General features: G+C 46.4%; 1 protein-coding gene across 1 annotated transcript in view; it reads right to left on the bottom strand.

The window, feature by feature from the left end:
- The window catches only part of LOC122375890 (ragulator complex protein LAMTOR2-like), a 53,280-nt gene extending 34,404 nt beyond the window's left edge, over positions 1–18,876 (bottom strand). The window contains exon 1 of the mRNA XM_043355463.1: positions 18,704–18,876. Within this exon, the coding sequence (XP_043211398.1) occupies positions 18,704–18,862 (159 nt within the window). The 5' untranslated portion in view covers positions 18,863–18,876. The remainder of the gene's footprint in view (positions 1–18,703) is intronic.
- Between the last annotated feature and the right edge of the window lie 2,691 nt (positions 18,877–21,567).

The following is a 21,567-nucleotide window of genomic DNA, read 5'->3' as shown; positions in this document are numbered from 1 at the left end:
TTCGATGCTCAGTGATGCTCAGATCCCACGCACATTGCACAATGATGAAAATCCGGGTTTATGTACGCATACATACGTGTGAAACTGTGTGTGTGCGTGCCCGTATGCCTCTGTGCGTGTGTGTATATGTGTGTGTGTGTGCGCGCGCGCGCGACTGCGTGCGTGCCTACCGGATAGAAGGCAATGCCAGTTTTAATCTTGGTGTGGGTGATTTCATGTGCCGCTGATTTCGTTTAGGAGTAAGCGATCAAATAAAGGTCTCAGGTTAGTGCTTCAAATGTCTCGCTTCAGATCGAACCGTCTGCGGCAATGGCACACCACATAAACGCAGATTGAACAGAATCAAATTTACATTGCAGCTATGGGTATTAAGTTCACCGTACCCTGGCCTGAGACCGTCCACGCGTAACATCACCGTACCCTGCTCCGAGATCCGTCTAAACAAACATCATGCCTTGCTCTGAAAACCGTCTGAAACATCGTACCCTATTCTGAGCTGCGTCTAAAACATCGTACCCCATTCTGAGATCCGTCTTACACTGCTCTGAGGTCCATTTACACTCTACGGCCTACACGTAACGTCATCGCACCCTGTTTGATATCTGTCTACCACTACAGACCCATGTAACGTCCTTCTTCGTGTGGCCGTAAAGCGACCTGTGCCATGCCACCACCTGGGCCAGCGCCTGCAGCTGGTCCTTATCTTTCGTTCTGTCCATCATCTCCTGTGCCAGCTTCACTCCGCGATCCGCTCCATCATTCACAACTGCCAGGCTGTTGACGTATTTGTGAACTGCGTTGTAACCTGAGATACTTTTCCATTTTTGACAGGCTTTTGCAAACATTCGAGGGCGCACTCATCCATATTATGGATGAGTGCCTATGATTCTCATAGCCGGGTGCCCGGTGCAACCATTCGAGGGCGCACTCATCCAGATTCTGGATAAGCGCGCCCTCGAATGGTTGCAAGAGCCTGTCAAAAAATGCAAAAGTGTCTCAGATTACAACGCAGTTCACAAACACGTCAAAAGCCTGGCAGTTGTGAATGATGGAGCGGATCGCGGAGTGAAGCTGGCACAGATGATTGACAGAACGAAAGATGAGGACCAGCTGTAGGCGCTGGCCCAGGTGGTGGCATGGCACAGGTCGCTTTACGGTCACACGAAGAAGGACCACGTGGGTCTGTAGTGGTCGACAGATATTATAGCAAGGTGCGATGACGTTATCTTAGATACGTTACGTGTAGACTGTAGAGTGTAGATGGGTCTTAGAACAGTGTAGGATGTTTTAGACGGACCTCAGAGCAGTGTACGATGTTTAAGACGGATCTCAGATTAGGATACGATGTTTTAGACGAATCTCAGAGCAGGGTACGATATTTTAGACGGATCTCATAGCCGGGCACGATGCTGTTGACGGATCTCAGAGCAGTGTATGATGTTTAGGACGGATCTCAGAATGGGGTACGATGTTTTAGACGCAGCTCAGAATAGGGTACGATGTTTCAGACGGTTTTCAGAGCAAGGCATGATGTTTGTTTAGACGGATCTCGGAGCAGGGTACGGTGATGTTACGCGTGGACGGTCTCATCTCAGGCCATGGTACGGTGAACTTAATACCCATAGCTGCAATGTAAATTTGATTCAGTTCAATCTGCGTTTATGTGGTGTGCCACTGCCGCAGACGGTTCGATCTGAAGCGAGACATTTGAAGCACTAGCCTGAGACCTTTATTTGATCGCTTACTCCTAAACGAAATCAGCGGCACATGAAATCACCCACACCAAGATTAAAACTGGCATTGTCTTCTATCCGGTAGGCACGCACGCAGTCGCGCGCGCGCGCACACACACACACATACACACACGCACAGAGGCATACGGGCACGCACACACACAGTTTCACACGTATGTATGCGTACATAAACCCGGATTTTCATCATTGTGCAATGTGCGTGGGATCTGAGCATCACTGAGCATCGAAGAAGGTAATATTGCTACGTTGCTTACGCATATTTCCCATTTTGCATTCGGAGACTACAACGCTGCACTATCATATAACACCAAAATGCAAATAAAACTTCAGAGCACTAGCGGCAACCTTGTTTACCGGTAGTTTACTCTATAAATTGGTGTGTGAGGTTCAAATGAACCAAGGAACGGGATCCCGGTGTATCCTAAGTGAATTGGAAAACTTCGTGAAATTTGGGACACCCTAAGCCACACTTTACGACTTTCTAACAGGTCCCGATTTTCCCAGTTTTCGGGTCATTGACCTGACCTGGAAGGTCACCCGATGACCTAGGACCTTAAAATTGGGTACCATCGGCTTCGTCTCGTGACGGGCAACACGCTCGTTTTTTTCGCGAAGCTCTAGCTCGATCAGGGGCCAAACGCGAGGGGGGGGGGGTCGTACCAACCAACCCCTCCTTGTGCCGTCGAAGGACTCAAAATGGCCTGTGCCGGCGAGGGTTAACCTCCACCAGAGCACAACTTGTTTAACCCGTGCCGGGCCGGGGAGGGTTGGAGGGGACAGTGGACCCCCTCCGCCCCTCTACTGAGCTGTTTTAATGAAGAACTTTTTTACTGTAGTAATTATTGACTCACGAAAGTTATGACATTGTTTTTTTTTCAGTGCTGTGCTCCTCTCGTCGAGATGCGTCGAATGAACTATAATTTGACATTCAAACGTCATTTGGGAAATTTGAGCTCAGGTCCAGGTCATGACCTGGCTGGTAAAGGTCATGTTGCATATCAGTCGATTTGTATCGTCAAACTGAAATCATCTATGTAAGGTGTTTTCATCGCTCAGGCATGTCGCATGTCTCTATCAGAAGTTATTGGAAAAAAACTGCTGGAGGCCTACCATGACCTGACATGACCTCAAGGACATAACGAGGGGTCGTGGGTGGCAATTTTCCGATGAAGTGTGTCATTTTTAATTGTTTTCTGATGTTTAAATTCGTTAGCTTTGAAGGTCAGGTCAGGTCATTTACCTTTGGTGACCTCGGTTCACTTTTTCGAGTTTTACATGTTTCTAGGCTAGTTTTTGGAGCTGAATTCGAACTTAGCAACCATTTAAACATTTACGAAGTAGTTTTGGTGCCTTCGTAACATGTTACGAAGCTGTCAGAGGCGGATGACAGGTACTACGAATACCCGGTACGACCCCTACCGGTTGACCTGACCTGACCTGACCCGACCTGACCCGACCTGGTCTAAACGCTTAACGACATCATCTGTGATCAAAACTAACATGATATTTGTGATCAGCACCCCGGAAAACCCCTTAGCAGCCACAATTTACGACTTTCAAACAGGTCCCGATATTCCCGATTTTTGGGTCATTGACCTGACCTGGAAGGTCAACCGATGACCTAGGACCTTGAAATTGGGTCTCATTGGCTTCCTCTCGTGACGGGCAACACGCTCGTTTTTTTCTGCGAAGCTCCAGCTCCATCAGGGGCCAAACGCGAGGGGGGTCGTACCAACCAACTTGTGCCGTCGAAGGACTCAAAATGGCCTGTGCCGGCGAGGGTTATATATACAGTTACACACTGTTTGTCTTATCAATCGCTGAAGTTATAAAGGGATCGTTCAGTCGGTATATCTATGGTGAGCATTTGCCTGTTCCGTGGCTCAGTTGGTAGAGCACCGGACTCCCCGCATTGTCTTCGCTTGCGTTTTGTCCGCCGGCCGAGCCGGAGAGAAAGTTACCGAGTGAAGGTCATTCAAATTTCAAAAACTCAATGACAATGTCACTGGGGTCACGAAAATGTTTGAGTACGTAGGTATAACATTCATTAACCTGGGGGGGGGGAGGGATGAACGTATCGTTGCAATACGCTGTTCATTACGCGAGTAACTAATAAATAAAAAATGTATGAGTTAATCCTTACTCCACCCGCTCTCCCTCTCCATAAAAAAGAGAGTTAATTGTGTTGCATTTTATTTATACCTATGCAGAAAAATAGAGGCGTCAAAGGATATGGCCGAATATCAGCGACCCTTGCTGTGTAAGCAATGGGGTATGACAAGTGGGGGTAATGGCCCCGTCCAGCGCCCATAAAGTGGGCACACTCGTGCGACCTGCCGACCACTGTTCTAGATAGAGCCATAAAACGCCGTGAATATTTTAAGCTTGACGATGCGAATCGACTGGTATGTAACATGTTTACCTCAGGTATAATTTTAAAATTATTTTTTGTTAGGTCAAATTATAGTTCATTTATCGCATTATGATGAGAGAAATACTATATCCCGGAAAAATAAACGTAATACCGCTGAGCTTAGGTTGAATCTGAAATCATTACTTCGGAAGAGTTATAAAAGAACCGTCGAACGTGTCTTTTTTGGTCATAAAGCATCAGTAGGTATGCCGCCCCCTCAGATGCCAAGTGCCGCCCCTATGAGTGCAAAATGCCGCCCCTAATTGTGATTGCCGACCCAGTGAAAATCCCTTAAAATACGCCCTGGAATGCCAGCCCGACGAATATTGATAAGGGTGATATGCAAAGGTGGATATCAACTGCTCGAATTTGTTAATCGGAAATAGTTCATCCATTTTGGCTGGCATATCAGCTATTGATTTATTACCAATACGTGCTTATTTTTTATATTTTAAATTAACGGTATTACTTATACCCGTAAGATTACAGTTCATCTTGTTGAAATTTTCTGTCATAGTAAATCGATAACGCGGTTTTGCAACGATCTTTATGCCTGACTTTATGTGCTTACCCTTTCCATCTTTCAATTTTTTTTTTCGTGGCAGACGGTTGTTGAAATATTGATCAGTAATGAATTACTGATATGTTAGCTGCATTAAATGGTCTGGATTAACGACGGTGTAAATCAGGTAGGTATTCAGAACACTCGGAGGATGCGCTCATCTTTACAGCCGTAGAGAGAGATCACTTGTGATGTTAGCATGGAGTCTGTAATAGTACGTTTTAGGCTTGTTTAAAACTCAAAATGCGTTATATTTCATAGCACTTACATTTATACAACATTTGAGGGCACTACAAGCCTGCACCCCTCACCCAGGAATAAAGACAGGCTAAATCGGAAAAATCCCCACAGTGGTGCGGGACGCCGGCCCTACAAGTCGACGGCTCGCACGCCCGGCCGGTGGATAGGGGGCGCCGCCCGCGATACCTTTCGCCGGGCGGCGCGGGCGGTGGCTGATGGCGCTTGTGGGACGTTGTAGAATGTGGATGTGAGCGGGCTGTTTGTAAACGTCAAGTGGCTATGTTAAAGTGACCATCCCACCTTAACATTAGTTTTGAGTTGAGATGGCAAAATTGGTGGCCATGGCCTGAAAATACCGGTTTGGGGACTCACAGCATCAAAAAATGTTTTAATTCGGAGATATGGAATTTCAAACTTGCAGTTTTCGAATTCTAAGGGGCTAATGCATTGGAATGCCCCCTTAGAATTTGTGACGTCAGCGCAGATCTAACGATTTTAAAGGAAGACTGCCACCTTCAAAAAGTTTTCTCAGATCGGCCTATGATTTATTCCCTGGACAAAACAAAATTTTAGAATTCACCTGACAAAGTATCATCACGTGAATCGCGAAAAAAATTGTCGATTATCATACAATTATCAATCGGTTAATGTCTAGCGACAATGTTTACACATCACTAGACTTCAAGGTCATAAGATTATTACATTTTATTTGAAAAAGTAAGGTATTTTATGATTTACTAATATATGATTTCATAAGAAATTGGCCATGTTTTATTTATTTTGCATTTAAGTTCGTAAAACATTTAAAAATCATGGCTCATTTGGAATGGGTAGTCTGGCCCATGTTAAACCCCATTTCCCACACTTTTTTGGAAAAAATGAACTACTGAATATATAAGTTTAACTTTTATTTTGACACTCCAAAATTCTTCTCTGATCTCGAAACAATCAAAGTTTTGACATATATTTACCAAAAGATAAGAAAATTCATGTTTCAAAGTTATCGATAAACAGTAGAGATGTCGGTTTTCTTGGACTAAAAAAATGGCATCAAACTGAACTTTGGTCTCCGATTTCTCGCAAACGGGTTCGAATTTCGGAAAACCGACTTCAGTCTGGGACATAGGTGGCTCAGCTCTAGTGAAAACCGTTTTGTGGAAAAAAGGTGGCAGTCTACCTTTAAATCTTTTACTACAACGTTTGGAAGCACGCGGTGGTATATGCCGCTTTCCGCGCAACAAGTGCCGCACTTTCATATAAAGTCGCTAGGAACAGCGGAGATCCCAATAAGTAAACAAATGTAAAAGTCTAATATCTTGAAAACCGGTGAATATTTTTCGATGAAATTTAGTAGATATTCGTTTTCGCTCTTTCTGAACCGAGCGACACCACTTTCATGGCAATTCATTAACTTTTTTAACGGTGGGAGCCGGGAGGGTCCCTTTAATAAACGTAAAAAAAACTGAAGAAAAAACTTTTAACCGGGAAACCAAAGTTCAATTCCCGCTAACTGCAGTGCAAAGTACCTTCCGAATGAGTATGACGCGTACGGCGCAACCTTACAAATATTAAGGTCCTTCTAAGGACCAAAGAACACCTGACGACGGCAGGAGAAGTAACTGGCCGAAACGATGTAAAATGAATATCTCAACTCAAGACGGGGACGGAAGTCCGACAACTAATATCAGTGGCAATGGGAGGAAATTGAAATGCTTTTTTTCTGGACGGACACCACTCTGAACACTTTCAAACACCTATTAACAATTCAACATGACACACTGAACCTTGAACTTTAATTGACCTTGAATTAAAACAGTAAAATTTAAATAGCAAAAAACACGCCACCTTCGATTTGGCTGATTTTTACATATTATGTTCGTCACAATGTTCCTAACAATCTGACAAAAAAAATCGGAGTGGGCCATTCATAACTTTAGCGGCAAACGCCGTTTTCATGCATCAACATCACGCGACCGCGCGTGACCTTGAAAGACAGTCCGTGTTGGTGTGTGAAAAAAAAATCTCTGTGTGGGGCGAAACTGTCGAGTGCCTGGCCCCTCCAATTCATTGTGAAGGCTACAAAGCATATATGACATAAATTTAAGCTTGAATTATATCATCCTTATCCCTTAAACATTGACGACAGAATGGTGCACTGAAGTCCCTGAGTAAGTACGAATTTACGGAAAAGACTTGCATCACGACGATAAGCAGAACTAATGGCTCTTGTGCTCTCTGTGAGAGTCAAGACATAAACACTTTATGAAATGAATGTTTGCTGATTACGGAGCGAGCGAAGCGAGCGGAGTCTTACGTAGAATAACGGAAATTTCTGAGTATGAGCGGCCGGCCGGCCGGCCGTGCAGACGCTTTTGCGAGGCTTATATCTCAGCAACCACTTGACCGATTTACATGCGGTAATTTTTGTAGGGTAGCTTCATTCCTTCTACCAAGTATTGGACTATTCCCGATGCATGTGGGTGACCCCTTATGCACGTGCCACGTGCAAAACAAAGAGGTGTGACTTTTGTAATTGTTGCAATATCTCGGTAACTACTTGGCCGATTGCGCTGAAAGTTGGCATGTAGGTGGGCACCCACTAGGCACTGCATATCCATGTGCCAGAGTTGGGGTGCCGCTGCACGTGCGCATGTGCAGGGGTCGTTTCCAGATCTCGAGAACGGCTCGACCGATTGCGCTCAAATTTGGTACACAGTTAGGGACCGGTTACTAGGGTGCCGTGCACAAGTCAGTTGGGACCCATTTTGCACGTGCGCACGTGCAGGGTGCCGCTTCCAGATCTCGAGAACGGCTGCACACTGCACAGTGGCCCTTTTTCAGAATTAGCACGCATTAATTCCCACATTACCTGAAAGTGGTGCAAGACATCACCACGTGATCAAGGACGTATTCCCTGCCAATGCAAAGAGAAGAAAAGAAACGAACTGCCCAAGGAGATTCGGCCCAACAGCGACAGGCCGCTCGGCCCAAGATTTGGCGCACGTTCGCACGGCTCGCCCGCCGGCCCAGGCCGCTCCGAACGCAAGTGTGGAGAGCCCGCCAGCCGACCGCGCTGCACTGACCGCCAGGACGCCTCAGGGCGTCACGTGACCGCATCTACAGCTGTTGCCAGCCACCGTTAGTCGGCCCCGGCCGAGCAGCAACTAAGGTCAGCGCGACGCGAACAATACAAACACATAGGCGCTTTTGACGTTAGATCGCCGATCCCACGGGACTTGTGCGGCTTGGACATCAAACGCGACAAGAAATCGGACAGTTTTTCTTGAGCACAGCGTTATGCCTACATGACATTTCAATAAGCACATCTTATGGCAAAAGTCAAGCCACATTTAGGCGCCCACCAGGTGACACCAGCTTCGAGCCAGGTCAATGAGCTTAGTCGTATCGAATAGGAGCCACAGCCGTTCGCGGACTGAACTGGTTCACGTTATCCACCGTAGAAGCAAAATGGCGCAAAATGGCGCGATGCCCTTTGGTGGACATGGTCAGAAGAGATCGGCGATTCGAACGATGTATAATACGACATGTTCCAGAGTGTGCTACTTAACATAAAGCTTCATATGTATGCCGCCATCTCCAGTTAATAATCGTCCTGTTATTGTGTCCACAATATTCGGCAAAAGTGGCCTATTTAAGTTTATACAATGAAAATTGTGGTTTCTAGGGCTTCTACGTAAACTCAGCTTCACAACCATGCCACTTATTTTTAATATTTTCTCACCGAAAGCCTTACAAACTGTTGTTCATCTCACCCTACTTTTTAGGTCCGCCGGTGGTGTCCGCGCGCCTCTCGACAAACTTCGATTTTGCGGTCAGTTTTACCAAAGATGATTATTTTTAGGAGGTAAAAATGGCACCATCGGATAGTTTGGAATGTTTTGCACACGATTAGACTACTTTTTACTCAAAAGAAGAGAAAAAATATTTTGAATTTATGCGTGCTAATTCTGAAAAAGGGCCACTGTGCACTGGTCGGAAACGCTCCAGCGAGAGGCCAGCGGCCTTTCCGCAAAAGTTTTTTGCTTGTTATTCCACAACTAGTGAAGCAAACTTCATAAAACTTTGCATACCTTCTCTGTCATATGTAAGCTATCATTTGGATGTCAAGCACTAAATATATCATATATGACGTGAATCTGTTAAGTTATGACGTCATAATTGAGTATAATACAGGATCTAGCACCACTTTAAGTCAACAAGGGAAATTGGGAGCTGCTATTCGGGCACCGGGAATGGTTTCATGCACTTCTTGCAAGGTCCAGTGCTTGACTTAAGCATTGTTGACTTTGCGTGACGTCATTTATGACGTCACTAAGGCCATATAAGTTTTTCGTCAATAACTCCTGATCAGATGGAGCTAGAGAGTCGGGAAAGCCACCATTGGACTCAGGAAGACCTGCCGAATCGAATGATATGCAATATGACCTCCTTCAACCATTTTCGTGACCTGAGGGGCTCCGACCTGACCTTGACCCGAGGTTAACACCTTAACCCTCGCACGACCAGGCCATTTCTCATAACACGAACGACCAGGGGGGGGGGGGGTTGTTACGATCCCCCTGGCGTTTCGAAACGGAAGGTCGTAGAGCTTAGCGGAAAAAACCAACGGATTGCTCTCAACGAGATCTCGCGATTGGTGGTATATTTTTTGGTCCTAGGTCAACATTTGACCTACTTATGACCGGTCAAAGGTCAAATTTTCCGAAAAAATCAAACTTTTTCAACTTTCCGCGGCGATTGCGGCAAAACGGTGGGAGATATCGACTTGAAACCTTCACTATCGTGTTCCTGGATCAATTCTCTATCGTTTGGTATGTATTGCGTTTCCCTAGCTCTAAAAATGGCGCGTTGGGAGCGCCGGAAGTCGGCAAGGTCACAGTCGGCGGCAGAAATTCGAAAAATCAAAATTTAAATTTTTGAAATCTGATTGTATTTTTGGATTTGGGAGGTCCATTTGCTCCCTATAGAAGCTAATATTGCTGCATATTCCCATTGAGGTGACAAGCATTAGCAAAATAGTGGTTCGGGCGCTTTTCAAAAATAGTACCGGACGCTGTTCCTCTTGTGACGCCATAGCTCCGTGACCTGACCTGACCCGGTCAATTTTCTTGCACCACACGATAGCCAATGCTTGCCCCAACATGCATGGGAAGTTTCATCATGATCCATCAAACAATGTGGGTATCACCGGCAGAAAACCTAGGGATTCGGCGCACACGTTTGGTAACTGTCGGCCGGAGGTTGTACCTCTTATGACGTCATAACTCCGTGACCTGACATGACCCGATCAATTTTTTTCGGCAAAAGATGCGCAAAGGCTGCCCCAGAGGGTATTGAAAATTTCAGCACCTCAGGGGGGGGGGGTGATACAACCCCCCCCCCCCTAGGCGTTCTAGGGTTAAGTTGAGTTCACCCGAACACCAAGTATAGCATTCAACGCGTCTGAGCTAGACAAACACGATGATGCCAAAATCGCGGCAGTGCGACCATTTTTGGTAAAGTAATTAACCTAAAACCGAACCCGTGCCTTGTGGCACTTACCTGACCTAAGAGGTCACTGGCTGACCTAAGACCTTAAAATCGGGTAGTACCTGATTTTTGCGTCTTATAACGGCACACAAGCTTTTTTTCCGCGAGGCTCTAGCTCAATTAGAGGCGAAACGGCGAGGGAGTTGTACCAACCCTCCCCGGTCAATATAGAAAACCAATCGGTCCGGCCAGGGTTAAATACCGGAATTGTGATCTAATGTAAAAAGACGGCCCAAGGTAACCCGACGTCAGTGACAGGTGTCCTATATTTGCAGCGTCTTATATTCACGAAGGTTTCAATTTCCACTTTCTTCAGCCGAGTGATGGTTGTCAATAGCAAGGCTCTCTAAATGCAAGCCGTAATCGCCACGCAATAAGTGGAAGGCTTTTGAAGTCAATACATACATAAATGCATACATAAAACGCGCTTTTCACAAAATTCATAAACTCAAGCGCATCTGTTTTTAATGACCAGTCAATACGCATGGATGCGTGCAGGCCACACAGGTCAGCGTAAGCCGGGCGCGGCGGCCGAGCCGAAACTGGGGCGGGGCGGGCGGTAGTTGGGTAGGAAGAGCGGCTCCTGCAAATTTTGCGCAAATATGCGCAGTTAGCTTTTATGTTGCCCTGGTGTAAATTTAAATCCTACTTCATCTCACAAAAAATCAGAGTGGAACTAGATGGGACTACCTGTTGTTTCCTTACCTAAACTTTGCAGTTATATTCCAGAATCACTGTAGGAGAGCCTTCATAAAAAAGCTATAGTACATCTTAGTTAGGGATTTAGTATGCCAAAAATTTTGCACTGACCAGTCGGCAACTTCATAACGAACATTTTGATGCATAATATGTGGGATTTCAATTTGGTGTCTATCAGCAATAAGACTCTGAATATCCGGCTCTAGAAACCTCTAGCTCCGCGTCAGTTTCCGAGTTCTGGGATACCCCATCTTCGGGGGCTGATTACAGTTATTTTTGGTCACCCGGATTAGTTTTTTTTTTGGCCTAAGCATAATAATTTGATCAATTTCAAATCGATCTATATAAAAAATAATCCGAAACTCCGGAATCGCCCGTGGCCTCTCGTGAGGGCGTTTCCGACCAGTGTGGGCTGGGCCGATTGTGCCCAAATTTGGCACATCGCTAGAGACCAGTCAGTAGGGTGCCGTGCACAAGTCAGTTGGAGGTACCCCCTCGAAATTTCGAAAGTGCAAGACTCACCCCCTCGCTCGCTCCGTTAGTCGCCCCAAAAGGCGCTATACTGGTATCCCAAACTCTGCAAGAATGGAAATGAATAGTCATCGTAGTCAAGTATTCACGTTCCGTAGTAAATGTGTCTCAGGCAAATGGTATTTCGCGGTGGATTTTGAGCCGTCTGGAAATGCATTATGAAGAAAATTCAACGAAAACATTATTATGTAACGACATAGCTACGACAATCTTAAAAAGGAGGCTGGCGAAACGTTAAGCAAACGGGACGCTCTATGCTAGTAACTATGTACCACCTTGTTAGTTTTGAGCTCGGCTCAAATAAGCAAAACGATCAGTGTCTTTCACGCTGATTTAATGAAAAATATATACAAAGATCCAGATAAGATATGAACATAAAATAATAGAAATACAATATACTATTAAGTACAAATAGATGGGATATATACCCAGAGAAAATTATGACCAGGTGCATGGTGAGATTGTATTTGATGCTCATTGTTTCCACGCCTATACCTACTTCGGTTGTAATCTGTCCGGGTCTCCTATATGCAGTATCTGTGAACGTGTCCGGACCTATCGGTTTCCACATGCGGGTAGTGTGTGTGTGTGGGGGGGGGGGGGAGGGCACCTACGACCCCGTCATCGTTTTGCCCCTAAATGACCATCTGCGCCGTTACGAAGCGTAGCAACTTGTACCCGATGTTAAGGCGTCAGGCTAGTCGCTGAGCTCTGGGATCATGCCAAGTGCTCCAAGGTAGAGTTCGTTTTTTGGTGAATAAATGACCAAACAAATGGACGCCATTTAATTGCGTCCCAGAAAAGCTATTTCTGGCACCTAAAAGCTGACTCGCCCCAAAATTGGTCCTCAGCACCTATTTGGTGGATACCAGCACCAATCATGGAAAATGACCTTAATTAGCTGTTTCTGGCACCTATTCACCGGTAAGCCTTACTCTTTTTTCTGAATCTGGCACCTAAATGCTGAGCGTAGCACCAATCTAGTAGAAAAATGAACTACTGGCTGGTAGAATCATGTTGTTCTGGTATAATGACTCCTGGAGTCTAGCCTAAAGGTTGCCAGTGCAGCTACACTCTAAGACAGCCCCGTAGTGATCTCAACATTGTATATGACGTTTAAGTAAGCAAATAATATTGATTTGTTCGAAAAAACAATGTCATTAAAATATTTAAAAGTATTTACTTGTAATGCTTTAAGGAAAACATTTTTGTGAGTAATTGTCTCGATTTTGACCATTAAAGCGGGTATTGTATTTTTTGACGTCATCAAATAGCTCCAAAAAAAGAAATGTAATGTTTTCATTCCGTTCAAGGCCGCTGAAGAAACGCGGGATCTTGCGTGGGACATTGTCCGTTGTTTGCCGCGCAGAGTTGTGCCGTGGTTGTGCCTTTTTCATCCGTTTCTTACTTATGTCATATGTGTGCATGAAGCTTTGATTTTGTTTTTGGTTATTGTGTGGCCGGTCATTCAAACACCCCTGTAGAAACCGGATGCTGCGTTTGATCGAGATGGAGTCAGACGATGACTGCAGAAAGCTAATAATATTGAAAAGAGGGCCGGTTGCGTGGCATGTCTGTTCAGAGTTGACATTTTGCTTTACTCCAGTTTATGACCTGAGAGCCTGGCTGGAAGTGACGGATCCGATCTTTTCACGTTAAAATGGCTGAGGGTGCAATAATCTCTAGTCTCTACATAGCGGGCTGGTATAGGAGCGTCTTGCTATGCTGCACCATAGCTGGCTAGTGATTCTCTTTTGGCTAGAAATGGCATTAATCATTATCTCCACTGGCGAAAATGGCACTTGACATCACCGAATGCAACGTTCATGTTGTTAGGATACATAAAATCAGGAAGATTACGCGAATTAGGTAGGCAAACGTGGAATAAAATAGGTGCTGGATGTTTTGGTTTTGGTGCTGAATCAGCAAACAGCAAATACGGAGTTCAACTAGACGATCTGGCAACTTTAGGCTGTGTGGAAGCAATTAGGTGCCAGATTCAGATATTAGGGTCGAATAAGCATTTTGGGGCTGATCAGCAATTAGGTGCCAGAAACAGCTTTTTAGGGACCAGAAACAAATATTCCCCCAAACAAATTGTCACACAGTCACGATTTTGACACCATAGTAACCTCCCTGCTCAGAACACGTCAAATGGTTCAGTTTAGTGAGCTGACCTGACCGTTTTTGCTTGGAGAAGATCAACCTTGTGCGTTGACCTTTAGGTCAAGGGCAGGTTAAAGCCACTCAGGACACAAAACTGGTCAAAATAATTCATGCTGCATACCGCTCGATCTGGCAGGTCTTCTGAGTCCATTGGTGGCTTTTTCAACTGGATAGCTCAATTCGTTTAGGAATTATTGATGGGAAAAGTTCAATGACCTTATTTACGTCATATATGACGTCACGCGAAGTCAACAATGCAAGCATTTTGCATCGAACGTCGCAAGGTGTGTATGGAAGCTTGATTCCATGTGCTTGGGATAGTCTTGAATCATTGCTTGCCCAAAAATAGATGTTTCCATATTTCCCCATTGACTTGAAATGGTAAGGTCACGTGACTGACCTGACCTCAGGTGAAATTTATCAAAAATCCGAGACGTACAAGTTTTGATGACTTGGAAGATCACTCAATCCTGTAAGTTTCATCTTCTTGTGAAAGATCTATTGTCTTCGAGGGCGGTGTGACTGCGATATTTTAGGACCATACAGAGGTTTACTTATGGCGTCATAGTTCAGTGACCTGACCTGAGTTGAAAAATTGAGGCCACGAGATCCAGCTTAAATCAAAGGTCAAGCATACCGGCTTGTATTTTTCCGTGACCAGCGCGTACCGAGTGATCGCAAAAAGCCGTCGAGCGATGGGGTTTGCACTCGTGTCTCCTCTCGGCCGGAGAGGGCGAAGGATCAATAATCAAGATCAAGAAATGGGATTAGTGGGTATAGGTGTGACTCTGCACGCACTAGTGAACTCCCTGAAGTAATTGGTAAATTGCTTGCATTCAGTTCAACTGAACGGCTAATTTTCAACATATCACCGAGCACCGTTACTTCAAGGTAGAGTTCTGCACGGCTGCAATTTTCCACAGCCTAGCCGCCTCGCAGCCGTGGCTCCACAGCCACAGCCGCCCACAGGCGTGGCAAACTGTGGGCAGCAAGCCGTCAGCCGGCCGTGGATACTTTCAATGAAATGCAACCAAATAGTATATAATAAGTTGTTTTTAGTTGAAACATATAGCCAAAAGCACATTGCAATGGGCTATAGATTCTCAAGCTCATTAAGCATAATAGGTTAAGTGGTTGTGTATCTGGCTTCAGGCGGAAGGCCTGAATCCTGATGCGCATCGCATGCCTACACAAGCCCTTGCAAGGGGTTAAGAAAGATGGGTAGGTAGGTACCTACATCAACAGAAAACATAAACAACGAACCAGAATAGAAGCACTAGCAGTATAGATGTTGCAGGCACTTTAGAAAATCAGTCATTTTGTAAAATGCCTAGGCATTTTACAAAAAGACGGCTGTTTGAAAAATGACTGAACGCAGCCAGGCTTTTTCAAAATGGCTAGCCATTTTACAAAATGACTAGGCATTTTGCAAAATGCCTGACCAACATGGAACGTAGATCCCACTACAGATACTATGGCCAACAGTTTTTGGACGTCTTCCTATACCCTATAGGTACGTGTTCAGCCTGTAGCTGATCGATTTGAAGCTCTGTGATGACGACAATGCTGAGTAACGACCAGGTTGACGCACGGACGCTCACTCACAGCCCACGCATCAACAAAGAAGCCCAGTGTGGACCACCCCTCCCCTCCTCAGTTGACTGGACAGCGCTCATTGGCTCTAAGGAACTTCAACAAGTCTACCCTAGGCCTAGTCCACGCAATTGTTTACAGTATTATTGTTTAGGTTTTCTTCCTAACTTTTCTTTGGAATAAAAAAGCTCTCTGATTACAATGAATATTAAAGCAATAATTAACAAAACACGATTAATTTTGTTCTGTGGCAACAGCTTTGAGTACCTACTTGCACGGTCCCAGTTAAAAATATCAAGCTCCACATCGGGAGAATCATCAGGTCGCTTGGCGTAGGACGAGAGCGTTGGTTTCAAAAGACACTAACGCCTAAGTGTGTGGGATCGAATCCTCGCGACCTCTAATAGTTTTACAGATACAGGCCGGCATAGGGCCAGTCGTTTGTTGACGCTCCAGATCGATCATTTTAAATCCAGCAGCGTCGCTGACGTGGGGGTTGGAAATGTCGCGGGCCTGCACTTCTCAAAATAGAGGTAGGTATGCACTTCCCACTGCTGGACTCCTCTGGTCATAATGCTGGACTCCTCAGTCCTCGGTCCACCTACACGCTACCAAAACGTATATAATTAGGTAGGTACTCGTATCTACAACACGCTGCTCAGTCATTTTGTAAAATGGCTAGGTATTTTGTAAAATGCCTAGGCATTTTGCAAAATGACTGGAGAGTCAGTCATTTTGTAAAATGCCTAGGCCTTTTGCAAAAACCCTGGAAAATCAGGCATTTTGCAAAATGCCTAGGCATTTTACAAAATGACTGATTTTCTAAAGTGCCTGCAACATAGACATCTAATGCCAAATCCTGAAGCATGTTTGTGGGATAGAACAACAGACCCTGATGCTTTTCATTATCGATGTTAGGTATGGAAAATGAGACTGAAGTTGATGGACTGTCAAAAAGTGATTGTCTAGTCAAAACTCTTGCTTCTTTCTTACCTTGCATATTTTCTGAAGTGTGATATGCCAGGCTTGAAGCAGCCTTCTGAGCAAGTCTCAAACTATTTTGATATGCAAGGCATCAAAACACTAGTGAGCATCCAAGAAAGAAAAACATTCATCTATTTTGATTTTTCCAAATAATGATCTTCGCTCAAATCCCCAAGGACGTGCGAGCCACAATTGCCTCTTTCAATCAACAATTTCACTTGAGTTTTTAATGACGTCAATAGCAAAGAAGTGGCAATAAATTGTTTTGTGTCACTATAAACAGCCATAAAAATTATAATCAATAAATAATAATATGAGAAAGCGCTTGTTTGAGGCTCATGATGATAAGTATAATGATGAAAGAAAACCGAAGCCTCATAATAATGAATGTATTCTAAATTATGACCGAGAAGAAAGAGATAACAGTTTCGGGCGTAGCCCATCATCAGATCTCCTAAAAGATACATTTTGAAAATTGTATAATAATAATATAATATAAATATATTAATAATATAATATTTAGCAATAAATAATAATGCTAAACAGTGCTCTCAAACAAAGATGAATTATCAAATTTTTACGTTTTCAGAAGAAGACGTCATTTTATTAGTAAAGTCAACAGCTCGCGTAAGAAATATTGTGTTCAGGGTTTTCACCGTCATGTGAATTACGTGTTCAGGGTTTTCACCATCATGTGAATTAACCGTAAGTAAGGTTCATGCTCACTTAGAATCTAATTCCATTGGCTTCGTTGATCAGCATTTTCTGTTAGCGGTCACTCACACACCAGTTAGAACATAAAGCGCCAGTTTTATATTATGTAATTGGACTTGCCGAAACTCCAGAAATACACCTAAGAGTTATTTTAGATAATATTTTATGAAGCCTTTACCTGCCTTTACCTAGACGTGATTTCTTTTTCTATTACCTGAAATAATTATTGAACGCTCGTCTTCAATAGCTGTAAGGTGCTCTCCTAATGACCAGGTGAGATTGATTTGAGAGGGATGTGACAATGCAACATATTGCATTTTCTGAAATTGTCAAGCTCTTGATGATGAAGGAACAATCGGTACCTATAATTAGTATTCTGTACCAGAGTCCAAACTCCCCTACAGCAAATGGTAAAACCATTACAGGTTTTCAAAGGCTTCACTACTTTCAATGTTGCTGGGCATCCTTTGCATGATTTTTACAGGCTAGACTGCTTATCAGAATGTAAGATTGAGGATTTAAAATTTTATATTTGAGTACCTACTTAAGATTGAGCTTGAAATCTCACAGCTGTGGCCACAGCCGTAGCCGTGTTCTTGGAGATATTTGCAGCCGCCCCGGCCCACAGCCGTGGGGCTGCAGCCAGCCGCGGCTGCAGCCGGCCGGTGCAGACCTCTACTTCAAGGTCACGCGCGGTTACTAAATATACGTTTGCATATAGCCATTTTCTTTAAAACTTCTGAATGGCCCACTCTAATTTTTTTCACAGGTTGTTAAGAATATGGTTAACAATAAAATATATAAAAATGAGCCAAATCAAAGGTGGCGTTTTTTGCTACATAAATTTTTGTGCTTAAGAACAGAGTTAAGCAAATTTCAAGGTCATATTTTTAGGTACATGCAATTTTTAACAAATGTTTAAGAAATTACCTAAACAGTGCGGTTTATTTCATTCAAATCCAACAAGTACAACCAAAGTTATGGTCGATCAAAAATATACAGATGCAACATTTTGTAAAAATTTGATGCCCTATATTTAGAAGACCTATGGTCAAAATGTGCAAAAAAAATGTCAATGTAATGTCCGGAGCGACACAGGAGCTCGCTCACAAATTTAGAATGGAATCGCTAATGGTAAGGTGCAAAACAGCCGATTTTTGTTCCATTTGACGTGGAATGCCCCAATTGATAAATGTTCAGGGGTATAAGGGCAGCTGGCGGGTATCAGGAAAGTTCAGGGCAGCGGCTGCGGCGGCGGTGGCTGGTTTTATTGGTAGCCAGTAGCAGAGATTCTCTTTTTTAACCTTCGCAAAATATCAGCTACGCACAAACAACCAAGAGGAAATGATTACGTTTCGTACGGTCGGAGAGAGGCACAAATTCCGAGTTATTCTTTCCGCCACCGGAAACCCATCGAAAACACTTCAGCAGACTGCAGCCACACTCTGAGGGTTACAGCAGACCACCTCTGATGGAAGGGTGTACTCGCCGTCTCACCTCACAATCGAACAGCTGCAGCGCCAGCTGATCATCAAACACGGTGAGTCCGTGCTTGGTGCCGGCAGCCCAGATATTGGAGGCGATGGCGGCCACCACATCACATTGCTGCTCCGAGCCGCCGCCGCTGTACGCCAGAGGCGCGCCCTCCAGGTTCATCAGTCTGCACGCCGCGGACACACACCATACGTCACACAGTCTGCACACCGCGGACACACACCATACGTCACACAGTCTGCACACCGCGGACACACACCATACGTCACACAGTCTGCACACCGCGGACACACACCATACGTCACACAGTCTGCACACCGCGGACACACACCATACGTCACACAGTCTGCACACCGCGGACACACACCATACGTCACACAGTCTGCACACCGCGGACACACACCATACGTCACACAGTCTGCACACCGCGGACACACACCATACGTCACACAGTCTGCACACCGCGGACACACACCATACGTCACACAGTCTGCACACCGCGGACACACACCATACGTCACACAGTCTGCACACCGAGGACACACACCATACGTCACACAGTCTGCACACCGCGGACACACACCATACGTCACACAGTCTGCACACCGCGGACACACACCATACGTCACACAGTCTGCACACCGAGGACACGCGCCATACGTCGCACAGTCTGCACACCGCGGACACACACCATACGTCACACAGTCTGCACACCGAGGACACACACCATACGTCACACAGTCTGCACACCGCGGACACACACCATACGTCACACAGTCTGCACACCGCGGACACACACCATACGTCACACAGTCTGCACACCGCGGACACACACCATACGTCACACAGTCTGCACACCGCGGACACACCATACGTCACACAGTCTGCACACCGAGGACACACACCATACGTCACACAGTCTGCACACCGCGGACACACACCATACGTCACACAGTCTGCACACCGCGGACACACACCATACGTCACACAGTCTGCACACCGCGGACACACACCATACGTCACACAGTCTGCACACCGCGGACACACACCATACGTCACACAGTCTGCACACCGCGGACACACACCATACGTCACACAGTCTGCACACCGCGGACACACACCATACGTCACACAGTCTGCACACCGAGGACACACACCATACGTCACACAGTCTGCACACCGCGGACACACACCATACGTCACACAGTCTGCACACCGAGGACACACACCATACGTCACACAGTCTGCACACCGCGGACACACACCATACGTCACACAGTCTGCACACCGCGGACACACACCATACGTCACACAGTCTGCACACCGCGGACACACACCATACGTCACACAGTCTGCACACCGCGGACACACACCATACGTCACACAGTCTGCACACCGCGGACACACACCATACGTCACACAGTCTGCACACCGCGGACACACACCATACGTCACACAGTCTGCACACCGAGGACACACACCATACGTCACACAGTCTGCACACCGCGGACACACACCATACGTCACACAGTCTGCACACCGCGGACACACACCATACGTCACACAGTCTGCACACCGCGGACACACACCATACGTCACACAGTCTGCACACCGCGGACACACACCATACGTCACACAGTCTGCACACCGCGGACACACACCATACGTCACACAGTCTGCACACCGCGGACACACACCATACGTCACACAGTCTGCACACCGCGGACACACACCATACGTCACACAGTCTGCACACCGCGGACACACACCATACGTCACACAGTCTGCACACCGCGGACACACACCATACGTCACACAGTCTGCACACCGCGGACACACACCATACGTCACACAGTCTGCACACCGCGGACACACACCATACGTCACACAGTCTGCACACCGCGGACACACACCATACGTCACACAGTCTGCACACCGCGGACACACACCATACGTCACACAGTCTGCACACCGAGGACACACACCATACGTCACACAGTCTGCACACCGAGGACACACACCGTACGTCACACAGTCTGCACACCGCGGACACACACCATACGTCACACAGTCTGCACACCGAGGACACACACCATACGTCACACAGTCTGCACACCGAGGACACACACCATACGTCACACAGTCTGCACACCGAGGACACACACCATACGTAGGGGGGGATCCAAGGGGGAAGGCCAGTGCCCCCGCCCCCTCCCCTGGGGCCCGGGGGCACCAAAGGTCTGTCAGGGGCACCACAGGCCTGTCAGGGGCATCACCGGCCTCGCAGGGGCACCTTGGGTCTGTCAGGGGCACCACGGGCCTTTCGGGGACACTTCAGGCTTGTCAGGGGCACCACAGTCCTGTCTGGGCCCAGGGGCACCACAGGCCCAGCAGGGGCACCACGGGCCTGTCAGGGACCCACAGGCTTGTCAGGCAGGGGCACCACAGGCCTGTCAGGAGCACCATCGCCCTAGCAAGAGCACCACAGGTCTGCCAGGGGCACCACAGACCTGTCAAGGACACCACCGGCCTCGCAGGGGCATTTCAGGCTTGTCAGGGGCGCCACAGTCCTGTCAGGAGCACCATCGGCCTAGCAAGAGCCGTACAGGTCTGCCAGGGGCACAACAGACCTGGCAGGGGCACCACCGGCCTCGCAAGGGCACTGCCGGCCTCGCATGGGCACCTTGGGCCTGTCAGGGGCACTTCAGGCTTGTCAGCGGCACCACGTCCCTTCCAGCGGCACCTGCGGCCTAGCAGGGGCACCACAGCCCCCCCCCCCCAATACTGAAATTAGGGCGCCACCAAAATTAAGTGGCCGAAATCGATTGAGTTTTTAATTTTGGGTATAGGGAGGGGCACCACTTCGA

Source organism: Amphibalanus amphitrite, unplaced genomic scaffold (assembly GCF_019059575.1).
Source record: "Amphibalanus amphitrite isolate SeventyFive unplaced genomic scaffold, NRLGWU_Aamphi_draft 001948F_arrow, whole genome shotgun sequence".
NCBI lineage: Eukaryota > Metazoa > Arthropoda > Thecostraca > Balanomorpha > Balanidae > Amphibalanus > Amphibalanus amphitrite.
This window is presented reverse-complemented; position numbering and strand designations above follow the sequence as displayed.